Here is a 20,050-nt window from a genome sequence, read left to right as displayed (position 1 = left end):
TCTTCATTTTCCGAAACTTTGATTTTGCTTCATGTTTACGTATCGCGTTCCCACTTGACTTTACTGGGACAAATTGTGGTGTATGTGCATGCAAGTATCTCCCGCTTAATCTCGTTACAATTTTTTTCTGTACTTTACTTGCTCTGTTTACATTCTATTAAATTTCAAGTGTTTTTTTTTTTTTTTTTGCTCTCTGAATGCAATTTTCCAATCGGCAGATACGCTTCATGCCTCTTCAAATTAATTCACTTTTGTTTATACGAAACTCTACGGAAGCATAAATTGAGATAAAATATAAGCTCTTCGTTTTCAATTGAAAGCAATTTCGTAATTTCTTTCCAGCAATCTAATTCACTTTAATAAAGATTCTGGAACAAGCAGGCAAACAATATGCTTTGTTTTGAAAGCATTACCGCGTCGCGTTCAATTGATATTTTCATGTATAGCACACCAATGTAATATTTTTCCTTCATAGCCACATCAAGTAAAGTTTAGTTTTCTCACTTTGAAGCTAGTATTCAAAAATGTATTTCAAATAGATTGCGTCCCTTAAATTTCTGATCAGAAATCACACAAAAACTTATCATCGACTTATCCTCCTGTTTCGTGTCTGCAGCAGCCATAAGCTTTTAGGGTTAATGTGTAAATATATGTTTATTGACAAAATCTTCTTAGTTTCTTCAAATAAACTGAAGCGCTCTATAAATATTTAAATTGTAATGCCTTACTTTCTTAAAGATTTATGCGTAACGTTGTGAGGAAGCAAGAAACACAAGAATTTGTTTACAAAGTCCTGTAAGATGCACGTGTGCACTTTCTTTTCAATCAATTCACAGATGACAGTAAACGTAAAGGAAACTTTTCTCATGGTAATCCCAGAAGCATGACCGACTCCATTGCCTACACGAAAAATGCCCAAGGAAGACGTTAACAGAAAACTTAAAGGAAATGTTTTACAAGACCCTTAAAAACATCAGCTGAAAAATTGGGGAGGAGCTCTTCTACGATAAGCAAAAGGTCTACGCTGGGGAATGGGCGAAACCTGTTTAAAATATACAAAAAATGTTTGGAATATAAGTATGCAGCTAAGGTTAGCTACAATAATTTTCTCCGCCCAACAAAAAGATTTGTGTTTAAAAAGTTACGACCAAGAAACGGGCATGCCCATTATCAACACAACGCTTGAGAACTAATGCATTGTAATAGAACTAATGTGCGGAAAGGACTTAGCCATTCTTCCTAAGTCTTCCGATTTATATCACAGTCACAGGTAAGGTTTCTTATTCAGACCTCATTTTTCGAAAGGTTATAAGAGAATTGAAGAAATAGTTTCCATTCAGCTGGCGGTCATGGATCAAAGAGCTTGTAATGTCAAGAGAAATGCGTGGCAACTTAATTTAAGTTAAGTGTAGACCTGGCAACTACTCCGTTTCTGTCTCTGTGTGTCATCATATATATCCTATAGTTCAATAGCCGCCATCATTTATTGACGATTTATTGATTGATTTTATACGTAATTCATTAAATCGTGTTTGCAAGGAAAACATTAAAACATAAAAATTTATATTTTGCTCATAACTTATTGCTGTCGATTTCCAAAGACCAAAGAGAGCAACGACACTTTATATGACAGGCTATAAAAGGTTGAACTGTCAATTTAATGAGGGAAAAAAGGCATTCTAAAGAGACTGCGTTCTTCTAAAATTCAATCAATATTAAAAAAATTTGAAGAATAAAGAATAGTTAAGCAATGCCAGTGTCATGGACAAAAGCGATTTTTCCCATATAGCGAGTTAGATTTGTTGCAATATTATTGCAGTCCTTTGTATTATGAATAAAGAAATTGTCTCATTAGGCGTATGAGTAATATCCTTAGAAAGAAACTTGAATAAAAATATTAGTCATACCACCATGTAAAGTGTAAAGTATATAAATATACGCATATACATGATTAAGTAAGTGTCTTACCAGTGAAAAGTAGCGTAGCAACCATAAATAGCCAGTAATCCATTTTGTTGAACTGTATAAGCTTTCGGTGTGACCGAATATTGCCCTAGGTGTAATTTTAATAATTACTTATGTAACTTTCTTTTGTTTATTTATGAAATCGCTTTCAATTACTGTTTAGAGGGCGGATTAAGTCCACAGCACAACGGCAAGGTTTTAAGTCATAATTATTCGCAACGCAAACTTATTTACAGAAACAATAAATATTTAATTATCCATGATATGCAGAGAAATGAAAAGAAAAGAACAAGGCTACGTTTCGCTACGTTTATTATGCACAGGGAAGTATTTGTTTTTTGCCGTAATATGTAAACATTACATGTTTTTGTTGAATGCTGTTTTAATGAATGACGCTTCAGAAAGTAAGTGTTTGAGTGAGTGCAGTTTTCACTTTTTGCTTTGCTTAACTTTCACTAAACAATTTAATTCACATAAAGGCCTATAATTTAATTATGCTCGGTGTTGTTGTTGTTGTTGTTGTTGTTGTTGTCGTTGTTGTTCTTGTTGTTGTTAGGCGATATAGTGAAGCACTTTTTTTCCTTTACAGGCATTTTTATTCGCTTACCCTTTGAAGATTTTAAACAATGACTATATCATTATAAAGTGAATGAATGTTTTTCAAGTTTGGTTAAGAGCGTTAAGTGGCTTGTTGCTCATATTCGCTTACATTTCTTCGGAACGTTTCCCACATATATTATGTATATATACGCATATATATATATATGTATATACATGCATATGCATATCTATAACGTAATGTGTAAACTCGTGTGTGTGTACGCGTGTATATGTTTGAGTGTATGTGTTTGGGTATGTGTGTGTATGTGTGTGTATGTGTGCTCTTTTTTTTTTCTTTCTTTCTTACTTTCTTTTTTTTTTTTTTTTGAATGCGTATGTGTATGTAATTGTAAAACTGTATATTCATAAACTTTAGCATTTATGCCATTATGGCACCTTTAAGTCGCTTTCAGCGTAAACGGGGACAGACGAAGAGCCGAAGTGCATAAAAAAGGGCTCGTACCAGCATCTACATATGCATATGCAATTGCAGACTTGCGAGTCTGTGCGAAATTTTACACTTAAATCTGTAAATTTTTCTTGTTTTTTCACCCATAAAACTTTTTATTATATTTTTGTTATACTTTTGCTCGCAAATATTTTCTCGCTATCATTGTATACACAAACTAAAGCCAGCAATCATCTGAATTATTTTAAGATTTTGTAAAATTTTTCTTTGCCTAAAATAAAACAACACATTATGGATTGATTGGTTGGTTGGTTGGTTGGTTGGTTGGTTGGCTGCCGTCTTTTCTTTTATAATATTTTCAAAATAAATTATTTTCACAATTTCATTTAAATAATTGACTTAAACCGCATTTGATTCATCGTACGTGTCGTTCATTTCATTTGTTATTCATTTGTTATTTACTCTCTTTCTCGCTCATTTCGCCATTGTTCTATCGTTTTCGATGATTGAAGATAATTCACAATTTTCCTACTTAGCCTTTGTTTTATTGGAATAAAAAACAATAAAATTTCCTCTGTCATGTATATATGACAAGTACTGACTGTTCTACTGAGTGTTAACGCAGCGACTAAAATCTCAAATAAATTTTGATGCTGTTTCATGTCCTGATTTTGTGCTACTTTCATCCGCCTCGGTTCAATCTCTGGAGCATTTTTATCGCAAACAGAGCCGTATCTGAAAGCTTTATGGGATGCTATATACAAAAATTCTCTTCTCTTCTCTTCTCAAATTGCTTTATCAAGGCTATCTCTATATTATGCAGAGTTAAAGAGAAGAACGACGAGAAATAACAAGAGCAAGATATAAATGTTAACTTAGACAGAATAGTAAATGTTATGAAGCAGAGTAACATTCTTTTGTTATAATTTTATAACTCTGTTCAATGTATTTAAGTGCATTTTTCTTCTGCAAAGTGGCACATGTTCTATCCGACATGTGCACTTTACAGTCGCTGTTACAATATTTCTACAAGGCTTGCTATGTTCTGTTAAGTGACTCGTTCAGATTTCTGCATATTCTGTTGACTCTCACGGAATACGTCGACTGTTACTGTAATGCATAATGTCTAGCATAATGTTGAATATGAAAATGATTGGGTTTCAAAACAATGCCTTTTATATAATTGTCTAAAATCTTAGCTTTCCTATTATAATTATTAAAGATAGTTATTTTAGCCAGAGAAATAAATTGTAAGACTAAAGTCTTAAAGGATTAGTATGTAAAGCCTATCGGCTTTATTGAAAACTCGATCGCACTTGAGATACGATCTCACACCCTTTGCGTTGCTAGCCGACATTGACTGCCTACTCGATCAATCAGTCAGATATAATTTCTTTTAAATTGATTTCTTTGGTTGTATTGTCCCCTTAAATATTTGGAGTGGAATCAGCGGGAAAGGCCCTTAATAATTATTCAATTATTATGCAAAGCCGTGAACAAACTACCACAAGTCCAATTTTTTTTCAACTAACTTTACTTACTAACTTCATTTCAGTTAACAAGTCTTTTCAACTCTTTCTCCTTATTTGGTGCATAAAGACAGTTGAAGTTGTTTTTCTCTCGACGCGCCTCTATTTTCTTTATGTTCTCAACAGAAAAAGTAGACAAAGGTTAGGGAGCAAGCGTGAATGCAAAGCTCAAATTATCATTCTATGGAAGGACATATAAAAAGTATAAATAAAGAAAAGGAAACCAAATCCAAGACGATTCAAAGGGTGTCATTAAAAAGTTATTAGAAGATGAATTAAACTGTCCGGTCTACGGTGTGGTTTCAAATGGTTTCAATCGCTTAGGATGACGGCTCAATAAACCTGCGATAACTAAATTTTCACCGCTTGTTTCAGTGTTTCCCTCGCGCCTTTAATTCCACGAATCGTTTAAGAAGCGCAGAACTAAAAGATGTTAAACTTTGATATTTGACTCAGATACTGCACGAAGGACTACTAAATAATTCAGCTGATCGAAAACCGTACCCATATAAAGGCAGGTTTGAAACAATTTACGAAAAGCTATGTCGTCGTCTTGTATCTTCTCCGAAGCTTTTACTTGGGCTGGCTTTGTAGCATTTATTATCAGCGAACAGCTAGCTGATCGTTATGCACAAACACTATCGATGTGGTGATCTGCTATTAGAGAAGAAGCATTAAATGCTTTCAACTTCGTTTGTCATTAAATGACTGTAAGAGATTAGCAAAACTAGTAGCGTGCAGTGTCAGTATGCGTAACTGAAGAGCGCTAATGGTTATACGTTGGGTTGTTAGCCCGCATGCATGGCAGATGTCATGACTGACAAGTGGTGTCACGTCTTATTTCGAGATTGCTCCTGTCTTCTATTTTAATTTAGTTGATATAGTCACTGTTGTTGTTGTTGTTGTATTATAGACAATCATATGGTGAGAATGCAATGTCTCTCAAGTGATACTCAATTGATTAATGCACATACAGAATTACTCACAGCGGAACTCCTTACACAATATAAATTTTGAATTTTAGTATTAAAAAATGAATTTGCAAATATTTGACTTCGTTTCTAATATATTTTTATGACCTTTTACACCCGTCTATGCTGTGCCAAGTTCTACAAAGAGGAGGTAAAATAAGAAAAAAAGACTAAGTAAAGACGTATTATTTGGCCAACACTTTAAAGTTTTCTTGGTTTTATAATTGTGAGTACTTCAAGTGAATGTGAAGAGAACGAACGAGAGAAAACAATATGAAAAAGAAAAGTCAACTAAAATAAGTGGTTTCGTATAAATACATGCATGCGCATACATGTCGTACACAAATGCTGCATTTTTTTTCGTGCATAAGTAAATAAGTAGAAAAACCCTTTAGTACTATTAAGAGAAACTTAATACAACAAAAACAGAAAACCATTGGTCTGAGGTCGAAGCGAATCACTATCACCCTTACGTTCAAAACAATTTCACGGAAAATTGTGACTACAATTCGACTTTGATGAAGTGCAGGAGAAACATTTCTCTAAACCAAAATGAGTTCAAATAGCAGGAAATTTTAATTCACTTTTCGCCAGAAATGGAAAAACAAATACAAATATTACAATAAAGTTAGCATGCTTTCCTATTTTAACGCGACTCGACATGCTTGAAAGAGCCGTCAAAGGCAACGGATGGATACATGTGTACGTAAGCATTGATTTATTTGTCTGTATTCGACTCTTACAGAAGTAATCAAAAGAAATTACTTCAATTATTGAGTATTGCATTCCGGGGGAAGCTGTAAAATCAAATATCTTCCTTAATGTGTGAAATTGATCTCGGAAACAATTTCACACATGTTTTTAGGCCTACAGTTGTGCACAAGCAATCGGAAGACATTCACAAACCTAACGACCTTTACGCAGATATATCGTAAGAATTTTTCTCAGAACTTTACTTAACATGTTTTTGCTTTTTTTTTTTTTTTTTTTTTTGTCAATTTAATTTCTATGTAAGAGCAATCAACAGGTACTCCACGTCAACACAATTATGAAAACAAAGTTTTAAAGACAACGAGATAGAGAACTTCGTTCGCCTTAGGCTGCATATCTTGCAAATCTATTATCCCAATTATATATGTAAATCTTAAGTACTTTGTCGATTATTCGCGACCATTTGACGTTTGTCCTTAATTTGCAATCAAGTTTAAATGGAAATTGTCTTTAAGCGAAATCAATGTAACTACATAAGCTAGCATCAATAATTTTTTAAATGGAAATCTTTTGTCTCAAGTACAAACAGTGTAGTAAGTCTAGTCGGACCGTGAATCATCCTATATACCTTGCCTAATTATTAATTTGTTTCCATGTGAAGGCATACTCCCTATAGAAAATCTTGTATCAAGGAGAACCCAAAACGAGAACTGAAGCGACTCAAAGTTAGCAAAATGAATTGTCTTACTACTCTTGAGCTATTTTCGTCATGAAGTATTAGTAATTGAGTTAATTTATACTATTCGTGCAAATTATTCGACTGCGTATTTAATTTAACGCGCTCTCTGGTACGCCGTGTAACTTGCAACAGTGCAACTTGAATGAATGAAAAAAAGAAACACTTCATCTTCATGCCTTTACAAAGCATAGTAGAGAGAGAGAGAGAGAAATAAATGCTAAGACTAAAGTCTTAAGAAATCATTTATACAAGAAAAAAGAATGATTTTGTCAAAACTTTACCATGGGAGAATTGCAACATTATGCGAAAGGAGTCACATACCGTTGAACGTAAATCAAGTTGCAATCTTAACTGTCCACTGGCAGTTATGTCTCAATAGTTGCAAGAAGAATTGCATCCTCCTTAACTGTTGTGTAAAAGTGTAGTGATGGTCGCTTTAACAGATGGTAAACATGAAAATTTACGCAAAATTCAAAAATGTGTGCATATAACATTTAGCATAAACTACGTGAAAAAATTCCCCATACGACCTGTGAATACTAGTGTTATCGCTTAGTCTCTCGAGCACATATTTGGTTTATTGATGGATATCCTCACGCATTTACCTTTGATGCGAGTATTTTTCAATAAATTTTTCTTGCAAAGTTAATGGCATTTCTGAACAACGCTGTAGAATTGATTCGATTCTCACACGCATACGAAATAATAGCTAATGCAATGTTAATAATAGTGAAGAAGAGAAAAACTCATGTGTAGAACGTTTTCTAAAGCTTGAATAAACTACACCTACACTTACATACACAATAAAAATAGCATAAAATAGAACGGTGCATCCGTCCATCCATTCGATACATTGATAGTATGTCGTACTCTGCATATCGTCTATCGATTTTTTGAAATACGACTGACTATTGGGTAGTGCTTGGGAAACACTACTACTGCTGCTATTTTGTAAGCTATTTTTCAAAAATGGAAAGTAAAAATTATGCAAGAAATAAAAAAAATTAATTTTGCCAACTTTTAGGTAAGGGGGGCCATTGGTCTCCTTTTGGCTGATTTTCAAGCTTCACCTAACGATAGTGGTAAGCGGAGCTGAAGTAGTAATCGCACCTGGAGCAGAAGAAGAACGAAATATTGCTGGATCGACAGAGAGATAGATAGTTCTAGATAAAATAATTCGAACAGTTATTCTTATTATTATTATTATTATTATTAATTTCGCCAGAGAAATAAATGCTAAGACTAAACTCTTAAAAGGACTAGCATCTAAGGCTATCGGCGTTTATTAAAAACAGTTGAGATTAAAAATATCTTTCATTCATAATAGTATAAAAAAAAAAAAAACAAAGCAAATGGAGTGAAGTGAACACAAATCAGAGTTTTCGAGGTCTCTGGTCCATCATTCCAGGAATTAGTAGCGTGTGGCAAATCTAATACATCCCCTGTCATGGATGTAAAAAATTAAGAGCGGATTTAACGCAAAGCTCGTTATGCTTTATTAAATATAATTCTTCTTGCACTTCTTTATGCGGTATATTGTTTCTGTTTCCCTTACACTTACGGAGCGCGCATGAGGTTAGCTGTTGTCATATTTTACGTATTTTTACGCGCGACGTCAAACGTATCCCACTGCTGATAAAAAACACTACATATAATTTGTTGCTGTACGTGGTTTCACTCCACAAACGTATTTAAGCATTTTCATGTGTATTTGTTGCAAACAGCATTCTCTACATATTATGTTTCTGTGCATATACATATATCGGAACATATAACATAAAGCATATATATACATACAAATATATATATATATATATATATGTATGTTTCTATATATACATACTTTCGGTCTGATGGTTTGATGTATAATTGATTACTGCTTCAATATAAATATCTGCATACGAAGGCAAAATGTGCGATTTCAGTAACAAAAAAAGAAGAAGAAAAATGGAATAAACACAAAAATAACAAAGTACTAGGTACTCGTATCCTCCTACGGTATATTCCACAGGTTTTCACATTTTATTATAGTGCATGGAACATATGCGAGAAAAGGAAAAGCAAAAGCGAAAACATTATCCAATGTTGTGCTGAGAGTGATCACTTGGCAACTAAAAATAATAATGAGTTGGAGCTAAGTGAAGATTACGAGGAAAATACAAATGGGAAACATTGTCTGAAACGGAAATCTATTGGAAACGGTGCTGTCTCTCAGCGCGTTTTATCAAGTAAACTATCCTGCACGCAAGAACTTAACTAAATATGTTGTGGACGACATATATACGATGCACGGAAACTAAAATTACGAGGAGTTTTGTGGGGAGGGGAGGTATTTTCTCTTACTTGCTTTCCTACATATTGCAGTGGAACGGTAATTAAAGAAATTAGCTTAAGAGGACAAGAGAGTTCAAAGTTGCAAAGCAGCATATTGCGAAAAAATTTGTATATTTTCGTTAGCTGCGGATTAAGCTTTAATATGTACCTGGTACTAATTCTAAACTACAGCACTTCCGACATTTTTCCGTCGTATTCAAGCTCTTATCGGAATTTTTTTCATTAAGCTAGGGAAGAGCTTGCTAAACGAGGAAAGTCACACGCGAGGAGAGAGCGGCAGCGTGACAGTCACCAGTGCCTTTGTTCCTGTCGGTAGAAAGAACCATCTTCGTAAATATTCTGCCTTTGTCGCAGCTCTTATCGCCACTATGCGGTCGGAGTTGGTTTACGCGACCGAGAGACGAACGGGCAGATAGGTTGCGGTGATCGCAGAGCCCACACTGTTCTCGACATTTGTCACTAGTATGTGACGGATTGTTGAAACTGTTAATTAGACACTCAAATGGCAGGTTCTACCAAATGGAACTTTTTAATAAAACCCAATGAATAGGTAAAAAGCAAGCTGACTTGTCATACCATAGCAAATACGCAGTGGTCTTTCACACTGCAATCTGTTCGTTTATTTAGAACAACTAACTGAGTTAATAGTGCAGCCAAGCTGCATTTGTTGCTGGTGATAGTATAAGATACCAAATTTCAAAAAGTCCATTCCATTTCCATTCTCCATTCGATAGGTGCTTTTATATAGATTCACGTGATATAGCTGAATGTAGGCGACCTTTTCTAGTTTGGCCGCACTAGAGTCTCAAATTTGGATGTTCTTCCATAGCCATATTTCGCTAACACACCAAATTTCAAACATCGTCAGAAATAGCTTCCATGAGCAGAATTTGAATTTGTTTAGTTTTCTTTGGAAGGTATTCTCATATAGATTCATGAATTGTCCACGAAAATATTTTCCTTTTTTCAATATGGGTAGAGTAGGCTTTCAAATCCAACTACATCTTAATTGTAATTATTTAACAGAGCTTTGTTAAGTCGTTAACAGAATTTTCTTATTGGAAATGGTGGGTGTCTTTGCTTTTTCTCCATCGCACCTAACCTAACCTAACTCTTCGCTATGTTGCGATCGAGTGTAAATATTTTCAATAATTGCATAATAAAATTAATTAATTTCACTATTAAACTAAAAACGTCAGCTAATTGTTGCACACTACAATATAGCTCTGCCTAATACATTGTCTTACATTTTCATATTCATATTATTAAACCGAACGAGAAACATGGATCCATGAATGAATAAATATTTGATTTCAATCTCTTCTACATTTTAAAAAAGAAAAACTAAAAACTGCTACCTGGACATAATAAATTAAGTGTTTCGTAACAATGTTATCAATCATTTACGTAGTCAAGCTAACGTATGTGTGCTTGAGTGTATGACATATTTTAGAACATTCAAAGAAAAGTTTCTCCATTAATTTTTTTTTTTTTTTTGTTTTTCTCATTTTTCTACTTAGTAACGTAACTAACCTTTCATCAAAATGTTGTTACGCATGTATAGATGTGAGAGATGTGAAGCACATATTCATATCCATATGGATAGTTACTGATACGCAGGGCATTTCATATGTGTGCATCATGTATATAAGTGTGTCTATGTGTGTGCGTATATGTAACCATTCATACAATAAGTCTTGATAAATGTACAAACTACTAGACTAGACCAAAATAGGGAAGAAAAACGTACGTAATATCTGCAAGAATTTATAACAATTTCTATGTGCTTACATAACAACCCAAAAAAAAAAAAAAGAGAAAAAAAGAAGGTAAATAGAGAGAAAGAATATTAAAAAGAAAAGAAGGAAAAAAGGATGCCATTCTATAATAACGTTGTCTACAGAATAGCAAACGCACGATCTAAGTATAAATACGCATACATACACAAACGTGCAACTATCTTTTTATACAGATAAGTTACGCACAAACATACGTCAGATCATGTGTAAGAATCTGTACTTTCACATTTCAACGCCTTTTTCTAATTTGCAGTTCAGTCTAATATTAATGCAAAAGTATTGAGCCTACAAAGAATCAAAATGAATTGTATATCTACAGAAAGAAATCGAAGACTCTGTACTTTTTAGATTAGGTCACGATGCGCATGCTTATGTATATTCTTCGGCACTGCCGTAACCAAGCATAACAGCCATATACGGTGCACGTTTATCATCGTGCATCTGTAGTAAGAAGTTATGTCGGCGAGTCCAGGTACATTCATCCAACACTGTCACAATCTTTACGATTTTCTTTTCACAGCAATAATGCGTTTTTCTACTTTCCCATATAAAAATGTATGCTCACATATACGTACAATAGTGAAGTCCATTGTTCTGGCTGTGTGTTACTGACATTGTAAAATTAAAAGAAAAAAGGGAACGCATACACAAATAAATTTCATTTATCTGCGTACATATGCATATGCACTTTCACCGCAGTGTCTTCCCTTGTATTCGGTACAATACATGCTTATATTTATCGTATGCACATTGCACGTTATATAGACTTCACCTGTTTTCCTGAAAGTGGGCAAATATTTTCTAACACACTAGAAGAACGTTCAGACACAGAGAGAGAGAGGGAAAGCAATTGTGTGTCCATTGTGAGCAGCGTGCATTTGTGTTTGCGTTTTCATATAATACTAAAGCAGATTTTGCTTGCATAGCTGCAATCATCTGTCATGCTTTCTTTTAATCATGTTAGAATAATAGCTGAATGTAATATGTATGTATTTTTTGTTGTCCTGGTTGAAACAAAAAAAAAAAAAAAAAAAGAAACTTTTTCGGGTTGGTTTACATCAAACTTACACATACAACTGCAACTATAACGTTGTCAAGGTACTGAAGATAACATGCTCAGCTAACAAATTTTTGACAGTTTATCTATCTTTATATGCGTACACGTTTTTATGCATATAAAATATCAGAGACGTATTGCTTTCGCTTCCAACTATGATGAGAATCAGTTTCAATTAAATCGTAATGAAGAAAACAAAAAAAAAAAAATAAAAAATAAAAAAAAAATTTCATAATTGAAAAGTTAACCTTGAAGGCAGTCACTATTCATTCTAGTTTTCTTTCAAGTCTTCATTAATACTAATTACAATTCATGTGACTTTTTCCGCCTTTAGGGCGATTATTAGTTATGCCATTGTGTTCTCTATTAAACGCTACGTCACTGCACATTTTCCTATAGTTCGGTCAATAGCTATTAATTGAGGTAAATATTGATGTTGCCTATGAATCGAGCGAGCGTTTCACTGTTAAATATTGTAAAATTTTTAATTTTCAAATAAATTATCCATCGATTCGAAGCTTTATCATGGGAAAACATTTTTCAAATTAATAAATTTTTTTGTTTTCTATATGAAAGATAATACATTCATTTTCAGCTAAAGGAAGCCACATTCTAAAGTTCATTAAGTTTGTTACGCGTCTAGTACTTGCTTAAGAATGTGTAACTTAGTAAAACCGCCAGACTCTGATGAGAAACTTGAACACAAACTGACCATATATACTATATATAGTATAGCATTGTGTACATAGTATAGTATACCGTACAGTAGTATAGTATATATAGTATAGTATGGTACAGTATGGTATACATAGTATAGTACTAGTACTAGTTTAGTAACTCGCAAACTGATGCGACTGGAGCAATTTTGATGAGCATTTTTGCATAAACCTTAAACGATTTCACCGTTACATCATCGTCGTCATTTTTCCAACAGCAATCACGTGGACTTATTTATGAAGCAAATTAGAAAGAGACCTGGCCCCCTTTAATCGCGCTTACATGCGCCACTTAACTAGAGAGTGAAAAACAAAAACGTTTTTGTCACTTTGAGCCAAGTTTTCGTGTTTCCGCTTGATTTACTCGATACACATTTTACACACTCGTGCATAACTTGATAATAATTTCTGTAACACGACACACATCATAAATTCGTTCGTTGTTCAAGAATAACTCAAGCCTCGCCCGTTTCTTATTATTGCAACCCGTACGTACTCGTTGAATAGCTTAGACACAATTTTATATTGCAATCCAAATATGGATTCTTGCGCATTCGATCGCGTATGTTTGTAACGTTAAAAACGCGCCTTGTACGCGCCACTAATTTCCTCTTATGTTTTTTCATAATTCATTGGCGAATTTCTAGCGGATTCTTAAGAGATACAAGTTTTAGTATATAATTGAGTTTGAACGCATTAAAAACATAATTGCGAGTTTGATCAATCATAATAAATATAAATAAAAACTTTCAAGTTGTTCAAAAAGTAAAAGCCTTTCTTTAAGTGTCAGCAACTTTCAAAGGTAAATAATGAGAAAAAAGAATTTCTAATAATCAATAAACTTTGAAAACTTTGCTTTTCATTTCAATCAAACAGTCGTGAATTATGTTTCAAATACGTGTTAAGTAAAAGGAAAATTTAAAAAGGAAAATTTGTTTTATGCAATCGGGAAAATTTATGTGTCAGTTAATTAATTATTAAAGAAGAGAATCAATTCAATAAATTCAAGCCAATTAAATAAATACGAAAAGAAAATCAATCAAGATGGTGTGTGAGGATGACTTTAAAAATTCAGTTTTCATCGTCGCCCGGGCATTTATGACAGCATTTCTCGTTTTAGATGGGATCACGCGATGATTATACCTCCAAAGAAGCTAAACTAATCAATCAAGCAAAACGGGAATTGGCCAATGGCATGGACAAGGATCCCGTGGAAAAATTAAGACTTATGTGCTATGCTAAAGGAGCTAAAGGCATCTTGGGCTTGGCCAGGTATATAAAGTCAAATCGAAAGACAAAACTTCCATCTGTTCGTAATGTCTATCCTTCTTTCCTTTCATTTTTCTTTAAAAATTTTAAGAGCCTTTCGCAATATGGATCGCAATGGCGATAAACTTATGCATGAGAAGGAATTTATTGATGGTATAAAGCAAGCTGGTCTACCCCTTAATGAAGACGAAAGTAAGTACATGTTCCGGCGATTTGACGAGAATAATAATGGCTCTATACATATGGATGAGTTCCTAAGCAAATTGAGGGTAATTCAATGAATGATGAATAAAGTCCAAATGTAAAATCCGTCTGATTTCTGCTTTAATTAACTGTTGCGATTCATTTTAGCCTACGATAAATAAGGGCCGATTCGACTTGATCGAGAGAGCTTTTCAGAAAATGGACCGCAGCGGTGATGGAATGATTACCGCGGAAGATTTGAAAAATGTGTACACGGTTAAGTATCATCCGAAATACCTGAGCGGGGAGTTAACCGAAAAGGAGATACTTGGTCGATTTTTGGAGCACTTCGATACAAGCTGTGGCATCCATGATGGCAAAGTAAGCAAAGAAGATTTCCTTAACTATTACGCCACCATAAGTGCCTCGATCGACAGCGATGCCTATTTTGATTTAATCATGCGACAATCTTATAAACTTTAAACGAATTAACTGAGACGTACGTTGTTAATCATTAAATTTCGTTGTTTAAAATATGTATCACTAGAATAGCACGATGTCCTCATTATTTACAAATATAAATTTACAAAAAAAAAAAATTCAACTGTCTTTTGTCCTTTGAATTATGGTCGCAGCAATCTAATGACTAGCAATTAATTGATACAGTTTGGCGTGATGTTGCATTTACCATGGACTCATTTTAATTTTCTCCCACCTACAATGGCCTTCAATCTTATTAGCAGGCGAATCTACCAACAAAGTGGATTTCGACCCCTTCGATCGATTATCACATACTACTCGGATTTCAACAAAACCCACGATTTAATTTGAAAATCTGTGTGCAAACCATCTCTCTATCTTTCCGAAATGAGGTTTTCAAGTGAATGATATAGCAAAGATATAAATGTGTTTCATAGTTCAATTCAAGTTGAGAATGAGTAGAAAATTTTAAAAATCCTTCGACTGTTACTCGCTGTCCTTTGCTGAATTGAACCAAACAAAACGAAAGTAGCGAGCGCATGTTCTTTCCATTTCGTTATGGAAGCTTTTCAACAAAACAGCTACTGTACATGGGTGCGTATATCACTAGGCAATGCAATTAGATCGCCCCCAGAAATATTTAATAACGAATGCAGGTAAGTTTAACACAAGAGTTTCTTGCAAATCAAGTTATGGCCGTTTGTTTATATCCTTAAAACAATAGCAGCAACGGAAGTGCAATTCTAAATGAAATGCAAACATGCTGTACACACTTACTTTTGTATATGCAAGTGTGTGTTAGTTTTGTGGCTCAATTGTGCAAATTTAGTGCGATATGTGCGCTAAATATTTCAAGAAATTCAAAATGTTCTTCTCATTGATAGTTGTTGTCTTGATGTGGACTCACGTCGTGGCGCCAGCTTGCCACGTTAATGTTCAAACACTATTAGTCGTTTATTGAACTAACGTCGTTGTGTATTGAAAATGCGATTTAAAGTTATTGAAACTGATCGGGGACGAATTGTTTAACTGCAATTCGACACTCGGCTAAATATTAGTTTTCTGTGATTCTAAATTATTTAATTTATTTGATATCTTTATTTATTCCAATTGTTGAGAGAGAATTCGACAGGTGACCGCTGAATGTGAAAAGCTTACGAATCTTATAGGAAAACTGATACAAGTTTCATTGCACTTTCTGGCTGCAGCAACATATTTTATGTTAACATGCCCTCGCAAAGGTTTTTTTCTATTTCCCACAGATAAAATGAATTATTAGCAAATCAAGCGATAACGTGACGGACGGACAATTAATAATGTGTCATAGTAATTGTTGATTTGTGTGTATGCCCATGTCCATCGAAGTATAAGGTAAACTATATTCTATGTAAAATATATTCACGGGAAGCACTGGTTGTTCTTGATGAACGTAAGAGTGTGATTTGGATACGAAAGCTTTCGTGGATTTGATTAGAGAGAGTTCTGCAACGCGCTCTCCATCCAATCTTCCACTGCAGATATAGCAAATAACTTATCGGATAATCAATCCACATACATACATTAACGAAAGTTGTAAATGTTTTTTGTTACAAATGAAGGAAGATCTTAAGTGAGAGAAGAGAAACACAACAATGCCTCCTATTAAAAATAAGTTCTCCTCTTAGAAATTAGATCGTCAAGGAAACATGGCATTCATGACATATGTATACTACGCTTGTCCTAATCGTGAACTGATTGTAATCTCTTATCAATTGAATGAAAACTGAGGCAAAGACATTATTCCCCAATCATATCTTTTCTTGCTTGCTCTTGCTCTTGTTCTTCTTCTGCTTACGCGGCATAGAAAAAATAGTGAAAACATTCCCAGTACGTTTACAGATATCGCGCAAAGAGCATTTATTTAATATTACACTGTATGGCGAATTTTAAATTTAATGACAAAAGCAAGAAAAAAAAGTAAAGAAAGAAAGAAAGAAAGAAAGAAAGAAAGACGCACACACGACACACACGCACATAGTGTGTTTTTTCATTAATAAATTTTAAATGAATTCCGGAAAATTTCTTGTATTCTGTTTGCATTTATTTCTTCTTTTTTTTTTTTTTTGTAATCTATTGCCCTAAATACGTTTATCAAGTAACGGATGTTACTATAAAAAGCTTTTAAAGCTGAACATGTAACGGAAATGACTGTTAAATGCAACAAACATATGTTTTAACGTTCAAACGTTTGGCAATTGTAGCTCTACACAGCATACACTCATGCGTGCAACGAGTGATAAATCATATATATATATATATATTAAAATAAATAAATAAAAAAGAAAGTACATCACCCTTGGGGCGATGCTTCGATACCCACCATTCAACATTTAAAAATATAAAATGAAATTGAAATAATATTTTTAAATTTTCATATAAAATTTTCTGCCCTATTATAAAACCTATTTGTATTGTACGCCAATTTCTATTTTTCCATATCTCAAATCGAACAACCGCTCTAAGAGCACATGATCGACAGACGATAGAGCGAACAGCAATAAAGCGATTCAATGTAAGTTAATTAAGAAGATACGCGCCTCACGTGATCTCTAAGATGCAAACCGGGAGGCATATTTAGCGTACACCCGCTAAACCTTGTTGGGTGTACAACCAAAATTCATACATATTCGCAAACATGCATACAAGTGAAGTGAAGAGAGGGCACCGCGAATTGGAAATTAAAAATTAAACAAATTTTTAATCAAATTTTTCGAGCAAAAACAAACTAAAAGAGCGTAGTATTTTTTTTTTTTTTAAATTTATTATAAACGTATCGGAGGCAGACAAATAAGGAAAATGAAGAGAAGAGAAGCGATAAAATTCTGTTAACAATCGTTTAAATAAGCCGAAAACAATATTTACCACATTCTGTTGTGTTGCTGGCTGCTGCTGGCTGCTGGCTTTATTCGGATAGAACAGCAACAGCAACGATTGCAATAACGGCAATAGCATCACCGGCAATAAAAACAACAACGTCAATAGCATGAAATAGTAGTAGAAAACACATGTAAACTGCTTTGTATTCCTAGATAAGTACAATCAGATGCACACACTCACACACACACTCACTACTCGAATGGGTGCGTCCCTATGCATGTATGTATGCATGCATGAGAGTTTTTTACACCACATAGGCGATATGTGTGTGCAAGCACGCGCAAGGAAGGAAACCAACTACTTTCTACTAAAATAGAACAAGAACCACTATCGCAAACAACAATACGTTCACAAAGAAAAGATGGAAGAATGTAGCGTGCTGAGCGCATTATATATATATATATATATATATATATATATATGGAATCGTTATGTGTGCCTTTTTAGATAGACGTATGTTACATACGTGCATATTTTGTAAGCTTTGCTATAAAAATTGTTTCGTATAAAATTTATTACTGGCTCTTGAAAACCATAAAAGAGGAAATTGTACATAACATCCTTGTTGTTAGTTTGTGTTTTCCTCCTTTTTTTTTTTTTTGTTCTTTCTTCTTTTTTTTTTTCATTTTCCCTAACTATTTATCCTTAATCGTGTATGCACTTGCGAGTGAGTTTGTGTATATGTGTTAATAATATTTTAAAATTGTCGAAAATTTTTGGCTAAATTTTTCATGTTTTATACAAAAGCATTTTTAGTTGTATAAGATAAATGGGTTCGTTACTCGTTACGGTATTAAACACTATATCCAACGAGCCGGTAGGGATGATAGTGTTAGTAGCTGCAATGTTTGGATTAATTTCTGGTAAATCTCTAAGTAATTGATATGCATGATATCGGAGAATAAATTGGTTTTTAAAAGCATCCTAATTTCCGTATCGTTATTATAAGTTAATGAATTCGCAACCAACGCATTCGAAATGTGAAAAAAACGAATATTTTTCGAATCCATCAGCTTGCTATCATCTTCTGATGTATCAAACGTTTATATACATTGTTCAACTCTCTCTTTTAAAACTGCAATGGTGATCGTAAAGCTTTGTCCAGAAAAACCAGATTGTCTTTCGCTACTTCCGTTAGGTAAAATTCAAAAAAATATATTTCCTTCCTTTTCTTGACGGCATATTAACTACTCGTCGAAAAAGCGAGAGGCTCTTGCGTTGCTTTCGCCCATTCAGGCCGCGAATGATCGCTTGTGTTGTATGCAACAATTCTGAAGTCAGTCGATTCTTGTCAAGCTGAAAAACACCCACTGACGCCTTATACACCCTATACGTCCTAATACTCACACATAAACATAGAGCCATCGATTTTGGGATTCTCCTACGATTCAGTCTGAACTGAATTGTAGCGCACTTCCTTCCTTATACATCTGCTTATGTTTGGATTGTCGTCAATCAGAACAGTTTAATTACGAGAATATATAGTACGCATCTCCTTGGACGCTTTTAGGAAGGAAAAAAAATCTTTCTTTCTAAAAGCAACTGCAACGAGATAGTTCTCTGCCGCCCAAAACGCCAACGCAATATTAGACTATGGATAGTTTCGAAATCGCAATAGACGCAAGACTGTCGGGAAATAAAAGCAAAAAATTTGTAACTGAATATAAAATGCTTTCGATTAATTATTCACGTTTGTTTGCGTTCATAAAAACAGAGTACTTGGATGCATGCCAACAGAATGGAAATTTTAGATTTATAAACATGAAATGTATTATTGGTGATGAGAATGGTCGAAGGGTTGGTTGTAGGCAGGAGTACCTGTAAATGTTTATGTTTTCTATTATGCAAATATTATATTGAAAAGAGTTTTTAACATTTAACACTAGATATCTCGCATTTTGGAGCCGCCACAGCCGCTATGGTGAATACTAAGTATTATGTTAATTGCGATAAAAGCCTTACGGCTCACTAAAGCCATAAAAATATTGCTGGTAATTTGCTAGTAATAAATTTTAACACAGTTCAAAGCTCGAAATTTTCATGCATCTAATTATCCATAATAAACATATACGTCCGTACACACATTCTGCCGGAATTCGCCTCTAAACCTTAGCTTAAAATAACAAATGCCTACAAATGTACATAAACATGTTATTTGAAGCGCAAATAAACGCTTATATAAAAACGTATTTTTAGCTGATGTACCAACACATACATGCTAACATTTCAAATGGGGACCATATAAACCAATTAAGCTCAACATTTGCCGAATATCGAATACCCAACATTATAGGTCGAAGTTTTTCAAATTGAAGACAAGTCAATGCCATTGTTAATACGAAAGAATATGTCCCGAAAGTATTATATATTAG

The 20,050-nt window shown here is 34.0% G+C and overlaps 2 protein-coding genes across 3 annotated transcripts in view; one reads left to right on the top strand and one right to left on the bottom strand.

Annotated features, from left to right (window-relative positions):
- Positions 1-20,050, bottom strand: part of LOC119634406 — a 104,409-nt gene that overhangs the window by 16,788 nt on the left and 67,571 nt on the right. Inside the window, exon 1 of one of the 2 annotated variants that reach the window (XM_038028545.1) lies at positions 1,969-2,806. The exons of the other annotated variant lie outside the window; for it this stretch is intronic. Coding sequence (XP_037884473.1) covers positions 1,969-2,011 — 43 coding nt within the window. The 5' untranslated portion in view covers positions 2,012-2,806. Of the gene's footprint in view, positions 1-1,968; positions 2,807-20,050 lie in introns of those variants that run through there. 2 annotated transcript variants of the gene reach the window in all.
- On the top strand, positions 13,491-14,765 carry LOC119634410 (calcyphosin-like protein). The gene is made up of 4 exons (XM_038028555.1): positions 13,491-13,632; positions 13,951-14,102; positions 14,191-14,368; positions 14,451-14,765. The coding sequence occupies exons 2-4, from the start codon at positions 13,951-13,953 to the stop codon at positions 14,763-14,765; spliced, it is 645 nt and encodes a 214-aa protein (XP_037884483.1). The 5' UTR covers positions 13,491-13,632.

This window comes from Glossina fuscipes, unplaced genomic scaffold (genome assembly GCF_014805625.2).
Source record: "Glossina fuscipes isolate IAEA_lab_2018 unplaced genomic scaffold, Yale_Gfus_2 3, whole genome shotgun sequence".
Classification (NCBI taxonomy): domain Eukaryota; kingdom Metazoa; phylum Arthropoda; class Insecta; order Diptera; family Glossinidae; genus Glossina; species Glossina fuscipes.
This window is presented reverse-complemented; position numbering and strand designations above follow the sequence as displayed.